The 9,446-nt window shown below is 41.5% G+C and overlaps 1 protein-coding gene across 1 annotated transcript; it reads right to left on the minus strand.

Moving 5' to 3' along the window:
* Positions 1-487: 487 nt before the first annotated feature.
* On the minus strand, positions 488-8,596 carry tnk1 (tyrosine kinase, non-receptor, 1). Its single transcript, XM_034164584.1, has 14 exons — positions 8,335-8,596; positions 5,514-5,703; positions 4,899-4,963; positions 4,653-4,817; positions 4,409-4,561; positions 4,028-4,305; positions 3,804-3,930; positions 3,548-3,694; positions 3,330-3,424; positions 2,818-3,060; positions 1,923-1,972; positions 1,225-1,703; positions 1,054-1,149; positions 488-914 (listed from the first exon to the last, which is right to left on the minus strand). The coding sequence occupies exons 2-14, from the start codon at positions 5,674-5,676 to the stop codon at positions 738-740; spliced, it is 2,238 nt and encodes a 745-aa protein (XP_034020475.1). The 5' UTR covers positions 5,677-5,703; positions 8,335-8,596; the 3' UTR covers positions 488-737.
* Between the last annotated feature and the right edge of the window lie 850 nt (positions 8,597-9,446).

A 9,446-nucleotide genomic window follows, 5' to 3' on the forward strand; every position in this document is an offset into this window, starting at 1 on the left:
TTTACATCTACATTTAAAAAAAAATGCTTAAAGTGGCAGGGGGTTAAGAGGGCTGTAATTAGGGGGTCTGGGGCTGGAGCCCCCCCAGAAGCTGAAAGGCAAAAAAAGAAAAATGGCTAAAAAGCACCCCCCACCACCACTTGAAAGGTTTTAGCCATGCTAATGCTCCCCTGAAGCATTTTCTCAAAAAAAAAAAAAAAAAAAAAAAGGACCTAAATGGCATGGTGAGGTACTTCGCTCCTTCATGTCTGCCACATATACATTATGGATACACTATCAGTCTTATGTTTGGACACATTTTCCCATTCATTTAAATGGAATCACCTTGGGTCCTGGATGGCAACCACTTAAGGTAGACAGCTGGTTCATTCCTACATCCCAAGAATAACCATCTATCTGCTGTAGACAGGTGAAACGAGAGCATCTTTGTGTTGTTCTCCAGCTGCTGAGGTCATCAACACTAAACGAAAGATGCCCATATTGTCTCTGTAGTTGGATCCCCATTTATTTGACCAAACAATCAACATAAAAACTATGTACAAATGCATGAAGATACAAAACTATTTGCAAAAAACTAAATGCGCTGGTAACCACTTAAAAATGCAAGGTGTGTGTGTTGTGATTGTCGTTTTTATTCCCCCTTTCATCTTCATCCTCCGTAGTGACGTCGTACATCCATTTCTGTTTGGAGGTTGTACCCAGCAGGAGATCGCTACAAAAGATCATTTGAGTTGATGTCAAACTCGTCTTTCTGCGCCGATCTGAGGTCGCTCTCTTTCACCTGGGCCGGGTCGATCATCCCGCGAATAGCGGATCAGGTAGCGGCTGGCCAGCTGCAGGTTCCACTGGTACCTGGAGAGGATCTTTGCGCAATCCTCTCGAGAGCAAACGCTCAGCGAATACAGCTGCTCCATCTGAGACACGAGGCAGACAACAAACCGTTACAATTATCATGTTTTACATTTTTATTTACCTTAAATAAAATGTCTGATTTGTTTTCATTCAGGAAATGACTCAGCAGTGAGGTGTGTTGAAGGACTGTTGTCATCTCACCTTGAGTAGCTGCTCAGCTTTTACTGGATTCCAGTCATTCCGGTGAAGTGCGTTGTGAACTTCCTCCGTGGTCACGCCGTGTACCGCCTCCATAACCTGCTCGGAGCAACTTATATGTTACTCCCCTATTTTACTCACACAGAAAAGAAGCATGTCAGAAAGGTGTTGTACCTGCGCGATCAGAGCCTCCTTCGTGTTCTGCACATGAGGCGATTTATCCCTCTGTCGATCTCTCATTCGCTCCCTTTCTCGATTCGCCTCTCTGCCATCTGTATGGTCTGCTAGCTGGGGGGTAGATCGAGCCAGGTGGGACAGCTTGGCCAGGTTGCTACCCCCCGGCTGAGGCTGGAATGGCAGCTGAGGCTGTGGCAGGTGGTAGTGGACCATCTGTGGCGACCACAGGGAGCCAGGGTTTAGGGGAACGCCGGGCCTTCTCTGGGTTTTCAGGCGTTTCATATTTGGGGGCGGCGGGCGCGCAGGAGGGATGATACTGGCCTCACTCAACCGACGGGGGTCCTGTTGCATCACCGCGCTATGAGCCACCATTGCGGGGGGGAGAAGTCTGCCGTGCTGATCCACTCTGACCACGTCAACTGAAAGGGCCCTGGCACGAGGGGCACCCAAGACTGACTCCAGGCTCCGAGACATACCTGAAAGACAATTTTTTTGGTTTACTTTCACTTTTGATGCCATGTGTGCTTCTTACCCTGTGTGCTGCTATCCAATTCTGCTGGAACCTCAATTTCTCCAAGGGAATCTTCCCAAGGGATTAATAAAGTTCTATCTAACCTAATCTAATCTTTAAATGGCAAATGCAAATATACGAGTTTTGACTTTGATATTCTGCAGATGGGCTATTTTGAACATACCTGCCATTTTCTGCAGATTGGAGCCCTGCTTTCCAGTATTCCAGTCCATACTGTGAAAAACAAAACACACATTAGTCTGACAGCGGTGGCTAACAAACTACACTGTCAGAGCACCACAACACAGCAAAATGTGTACAGCTGAGATTGAACTATTTTATGAGAATTTGGCAGCAGACAAATTTTAAGAGTTCTAAAGTCTAAATGAGTACAGGTTCTGGGGTCACTCAACCTGTGGTTACTATTGATAGCTTTAATATGGTATTTGGTTCCAGGCTACATAATATACACATAAAGTTTGCTAATAATAATGTATGCACTATGCACAACAATGCTTCTCATCCAAAAGAAGTATAGATTCTTATCAGTGCACTCCTCGGAATCCAGCAGTAAGCGCCAACATAAATGGGCCTCAGGGCACTGGACCATGTTTCTACCAGTTTTGAGCGGAAACTTTGTCATCAAGGACATCATCAAACGAAAGAGTCATGGCTACAGAAAAAAACAAGTATTTTTGGTTCCAACTGGGAACTCGATTTCCAGACCAAGAACTGGTTTATTTCTTTTGGAAATGCTTCGAACGATTCAAAATTTAATGCGTGAACCACAATCGAGCCCTTTCCCTGTAGGTGGAAAAAGCCTAAGAGTAACTGTAGTAGACCATAAATTTCAAAGACAACACTTCTTCCTTATGGTTCGAGTGAGAAACATCGCCCCCTCACAGCAGTTTATGAATTAATATGTGCACAACCAGATGGTGTTTGTACTTGAAAGAATGACACCTTCATTTTATGCCACTTTTTTGGGGGGGGTATCCGTATCCTTTACATACAAGAACATTCATGCACAAATAATCGGAGGTTTAATGTTGATTAAACATCTAAGGAGTGTCACTGACTCATCCAAGGTCTCAGGTTTTCCCCAGCTACGATCAGGGTTGACGTCTCCGTGTCCCGCGTGATGGAAGATACCCTTTTGGGGTGGTGAGATGTAGGTGGGTTGAGAGGCAGGGTTTGGTCCGGCGTTGCTGGAAATCACAACTGCAGAGACCGAAGGAAGTAACGGCACTATCAGGCAGGCAGGAAACCAGCCCACTGACAAAGTCCTCTGGTTCTGACCCCTCCACTCAGTCATCTCCAACCTACAGTCAGACAGAGGCAAGCAGCTGAGAAATGAGTATGTGGGGGCGCTATTTTGAAGTCAGAATTAAAAAAATTGTAGCCTTTCTCCAGAATTATAGCATCTTGGTGGGTGGCTGAACATACAAATGAGACAACCGTCTGTCAGATCACAGTTAGTATGTTTGAGATAATGGAACTGTTTAAATTCACTTCCAATCCTCAAAAAAACTTGTTTAACTATGTGCTTTTTTTTTTTTTTTTTTTGGCCATCCTGCTCTGTTGGTCTCACCCGTGGTCTATGACGGTCACAACGTCGGTGGCTGTAAGTGCAAGTTTTCTGTGTTCTGCAAAATCCCTTGCTGCTTGTACCTCCAGAGGTTTGGCCTGTGGATGCAACAACAAACTGATGAGTCACACGTCTGACAGTATTCCAAGATGCAGTTTAACCTGAACCATCTGATTTTTATCACCAGGAACAATAAAGACGTGTTTTTACAAATGACGGACCTCTGCTAAAAGCGTGATAAGCTGGGCAAAAGTGGGTCGATCTGCAGGGTTGCAGGCCCAGCACTTTCTCATGACGCCATACAGCTCTTGGGGACAATCCGGTGGTTTCTCCAGTCGTTCACCCTCCCGTTCCACTCGCCACAGTATCTACACAGAAGAGTAAAACCAATTCTACTACAAGAGTGATCACAAGATGCTCCAAAGTACTGAGTGACATGGGCATGTCATCATGGCATGAAGCGAGATTGAGATGTACCTGTCTGCCTGAAAGACCAAACCACGGCTCTTCACAGTAGGTGAACATCTCCCAGAGGGTGACGGCAAACATCCACACATCCGAAGAATGGGAAAAGGAGCCAACACGGAGACTCTCGGGAGCACACCTGCTCAGCAACAAGACGGAACATTACAGTGTTAGACTTTGAGTTCCTCCAACAATTAAAAAAAAACAAAACTGACTATTTGCTGGACCTTCCTTACCATGCAAACGGAATCCGCTTGTGCGCCGACATCACATAATGGTCTACTTCTTGGCTCAGGCCGCGCATCAGGCCAAAGTCTCCGATCTTGACCAGTTCTCTGGATGCCAGCAGCACGTTTCGTGCAGCCAAGTCTCTATGGATGAACCTCCGGCTCTCCAGGTAGTCCATACCTGCTGCAATCTGGGTAGCAAAGAGCCAGAGGCGGACCAGAGGGTACTCATACTGGCGTGCACGTAGCATATCGTACAGCGAACCCAAAGGAGCCAACTCTGTTACCTTGAAGAAATTCGTTGAAGCAATGTTAAGGTCTTAGTTTGAAGAGGTTCTTCAAAGATTACAGGTATAATCAATAACCTAGTGAGAAATAAAACAATCTCACCATTTTTAGGGGTTGTGTGAGCACCACACCATAGAGCCGGATGATGTTGAGGTGGTCTAACGACTGCATGGTCGTCACTTCTTGGAAGAAATCTTTCATGAAGTCCATCTGCGCAGACAGGCTGGCCCTTAGCGTCTTTACTGCCACAAGCAGCTGCAGTAAAGTAAATAAAGAACCTAAGAGTACTGATGCTGTACTACCAACAGAGCTTTGAACAAGGATCTGATTGCCTGGAATTGTTTACCACTTTTCCGGAGGGCGTGTGCCACTCGCCCTTCTTCACCACTCCGAAGGAGCCGGAGCCCAGCTTCTCCCCGAGTACCAGTTCGGTGTCCGGGATAAGGCAAGGAAGAGTCCGACTGGTCGCCTCCAGGCCTTGCTCACACCCATCTTGACCTCGACTGTTAGCCTGAGGACAATCATAAGTGTGAGGACTTAAATCTACCTGGTTACAGGAAGGTTAACATAATAAGAAGCGGCATCTGAGTACCTTTGCCATCCGTGGCCGTACATTTGTTCGGTGGCGTTTTAGAACATCCCATAATCTTCTTTGTGCTACATGATGGAAAAAAAAACATGCATCAAACCTTAACATCTCAGTACAGGTGTCCATTTGCACAAAAGTACAGATATTTATTTATTTGGGCCTCTGTGAGTGGACATCGCACTGCTAGTTCACATGAGGTCAAGGTCATCGCTGTGAGAACTGGCCTAGATAGTCTGAAATTGTCGACGTTTGCGTAGAGGTTCAACTGTTGACATGTATAATGGAAAATTATTACGTGCCGATATACTGCTCCTCTGTGTAATCGAAACAGTTATCAATGATATTGCTGTAGAAATTATTTTCTGGATCACTGTCCAAATGTTTTATTAAAATATTCCAAATACAAATACTTTGTATGCTAGAGATGAAAAAGGAGTCAGCAGGCTCTTATGATGTTACTTTCTTCCCTTCAATCCACCTTAGAAACCTGCTCTCTTGATTGAACTTTCATGATCCGTTGTACATTACTGCGCATTCTTGAACTCATAGTTTCACTGGATTTGCCGGCCCTGACATACGTCTTCTACATGATATATAAAGACATATACTGAGGCTCACCGGGTTTGCTGATCCCGACCTGCTCCAGATCAGACTCCTTAACGTAGGCAAAGTGCTCGATCCGGGTGATGTTGAGGTTATCTCTGACAAGCAGGTAGAACTTCTCCAGCTGGACCTCAGCCAGGAGTTGGTACAGCCACTGAGTGTTCTGGTCCATCAGCATCACCCAGCCTACAAGGCGCCAACCTGCCTTTAGTTAAATAAAACGTTTCAGGGACATTTTGTGTGCAAGATGTGCATGCACATTGCACTGATTGAAAAACAGATAGCATTACCACACAGAAACTAAATCTTTCAACCATGTATTCTAGACATGCACAAAAGACATGGCTCCCACTCAAACCTTTTTAGGTTACCATGGAGACACAACACTATGGTAATCCTTTTCATAACATAATTTTCTGTCTTTGCATATGAACTGTTGAAAGAAAAGGAACTAATTTTTAACCTCAGAGGTAACGTTCTTGCAGGGAAAAATTCAAACATGGAAACTCAAGCGTGTTGATCCACCAGTCGGACCGGATACTTTTTACACGCCTTTTATGTGACGGAAAAAAAAAAAAAAAAAAAAAAAGGAGAAACAGAAACACAACTTTGACTAAGTTCTGTCATGGCTGGTTGAACTATTTATTTATTTATTTTTGTTACTTTCAAACTGTTTTTCCAGTTGCAGTCCTTACAGTCACATGCAGCAATCTTTGTCACGATCCCCAAAACAAAAAGAGGTATGCAACAGGGCACCAAGCCTGGGCTTGTATTCTTTGCAAGGACAACTCCCAATCAAATCCGCAATGCACCTTTATTTAACACCATGCAAATTCTCTGCAGGTCAAATACAAGCACAAATCTAAAGCGACTCTCACACAACGTGGAAACCACAAAGAGCTCTGTGATCGCATCGCGCTATGTACAGAGTGATAAATCTTTAACTCAGACAGCTACCGAAAAAAATCCTCTAAGCCTATGGGTACTTGTGACCAATCGAACAACTATTCAAGTAACACCCTAAAGTGGGGGAGCCTTCTTGAGAAAAAAATGTCTCAACCATAGACTGTCAGCCTCAACCTCCACTGGCAAAGTTAAATTCAAATGTTCCCAGCACTGTTACCCATCAAAACTGCACTTGTGTTTGACAGTCCTTTCTACCTCCACCAACGGAGTTGTTTTCACCCCTGTTTGTTTATGAACAGACTGGAGCCCACAATTTTTCATATATTGTTATGAAATTTGTACTGAAGATTCATATCCTGATAGGCAAGAACTGATGCAATTGGTATGGTCATAAGTCAAAGGGAAAATCAGGAAAAATCTTGGAAAGATAGAAAATCTAGGTTCCATCTCTGACCCATGTTTAGTTGAAATCTGAGTCGGCTTGAATCACAGCCTGTCTGATCCTTAAAAAATTGGCTCTTAATATATATTTTACATTATATATAAATCAAACATGCTCCAATCACACTCATATTTGAAAGTGAGGTGCAGACTGGCACTCACTATCAACTGACAATGTTTGATCTGGATCTGATGCGGATTGTGGATTTTGTGGACGTTTGAATTTAATATGGAAAAGCCAATTTGGTGAACATTTTGCATTATATCTCAATCAAAAGTCCCTCAATCACTCTCATTTGTGACAATGAGGTGCAAACTGGCACTCTCAATGAACAGACTAAGTTTGATCCGCATCTGATCTGTGCTGTGGATTTAGCGGATATTTGATTTTAACATTAAATATCTCTTTTGATCTATATTTTGTATTATATTTTAGCTTATGAAAAGCTACCAAGACTTTGACCTCGAAAAATTTTCCAAGGTAAAAATTTGTGGAATTGGAAACTAGTGATGATGGAGGTTTGCGCTCTACAAGCGCGGAGTTCTAGTTTATTTAATGTAACATTTGCTGTCACTTTCGTAAGTCACGACATGAGTGTGAATAACAACAAAATCTAGTTTCTAAATTTCCTTAGGCCAGTTAAGAGTCAGGGGGGGGGGGAGCACACCCTGGACAGGCTGCCAATTTATTACGCTGTGAAATAATAATAATTATCAATATTATTTTTTTATAATTTAATATCAAAATACATTTTATACAACATTATAAATCATTATTAGTATCATCATCATCATCATCATCACTAACAGCAATAATTTTGATACTATATTCATTTTTGTATTTTTATTTTAAATATATATTATAAATATATATGTATTATTGTTGTAACATTAGGTCTAATGTCGCAACAATAACAACTTGACTTTGTAAAACAAAATTGGTCCTGTGTCATTTTTATTTAAAATCAAAGCTTTAACTTTAAGTTGAGATTTTAAAGACATAATTATGAGATCATAAATTCATGTTACGACAAATATGTCCACTGTATGTCAACATTTGAGCTTTACAATTGAAATGTATTATATATTCAGGCAAACGTGTGATCTGTTTGTCAAAGTGAGTACACTAAATCACAACTATTAAGACAACAAGTCAAAGTTTTGGCATTGATTTATGCTTAGAATTCTGTAAGTGAACATTTTAATTGAGAGAATTTAAGCAAAAAAAAAAAAACAACAAAAAACAGGGGGGGGGGGGGGGGGGCTGTATTTTGATCTTATTTTCCTGAACTGCCACAGTAAAGCTAGTCTGTATAATTTTTATGCTTGGGATATATCTTTCATTCTAAAAAAAAAAAAAAAAATCACAATTAATAAATTTGTTATTATTATTACTATTAATAATAATAATAATTACTTATTTATTTTTTACAATTTTCTGCCCCCCGAAAACAGAAACAAAGCTGAAACAGAAACATTTGACACCAACCTCAAGCGAACTAACTGGTTTATGAGCTGATCTTCATTTTTCCACACACGCCCTGAAGTAATCATCCATGTCGCCATCAACACCTTGGGACACCTTTTCCCGCTCTTCCCTCAAATCACAGCACGTCCCTCCGACTTATTCCTTTCGCCACCACCTGAATCGTTTTTCGGTTAAATTGAAGCTTTTAACTTTGTCTGAAATACGCCAGTGAGACGTCACAAAACGGACCTGTGAGCGACCTGTGTGTTTTTCAGCTCCTGTCTCCGCCCCCTTCCTAGTTTGAGTTTCTGCCGTGGCCACGCCTCTTTCGCACTTTTTTCTCACCTGAACTTTCGTGTTCGCAAACGTTCCAAACTTCAGCACAGGTGTTAGATCAGTATATTCGGAATAAATATGGTATTTAGCTCTTAAAAATGCTTTGAAACCCAAATTTTATTATTTAGAGTTCACATATTTATTTATTTATTTATTATTTTAGTGACGCATTTGCAGGGGCGTATGTAAGTATTCCTGATCCCGTTAGCATGTACGTAGCTAACAAAAGAAAAAAAAATTGGGGAAAAATACTTCTTGGGTTTGTTTGTGAGCAAAAAAAAAAAAAAAAAAAAGAATTTTGCTAATTTGAAGCACTGAACAAGAATTTATACTCTTACACACTTTTATATTTATTTACTCAAGAGTCCTGCACAAGAATTCCTGTGTACCCAAACCTTGCATGCAAATGGAAAATAACATCTCTAATCTAGTTTGTGCTTCATCAGGTAATGCGCATTAGTACTGCATAATTTAGACTTGCTCAGACAATATCCATAGCAAATTTGTAAATTAGCTACATTTGTGCGTTACATAAGCTGTGCCGACTGTTAAATATGAAATTCATCATTTGACATAGATGCACTAGCTGAAATGTTCAGCAGGTGGCAGCACAACATGCAATGCATTGCTTTTTATTTAGACTTCGGAACACTGTTCAAAACACAGGTTTCAGGGCAGTATTTCGAGATAGTCAATAGGAATTTGGAGTACCAGCAAAAAAGATTGGAACTGATTCCATAGCTGTTAAACAGCTTAGCCGTGAAACCATTATAATAAATATTTATAATGAATATAAT

The sequence above is a fragment of the Thalassophryne amazonica genome, chromosome 23, assembly GCF_902500255.1.
Source record: "Thalassophryne amazonica chromosome 23, fThaAma1.1, whole genome shotgun sequence".
In the NCBI taxonomy this organism is placed as follows: Eukaryota; Metazoa; Chordata; class Actinopteri; order Batrachoidiformes; family Batrachoididae; genus Thalassophryne; species Thalassophryne amazonica.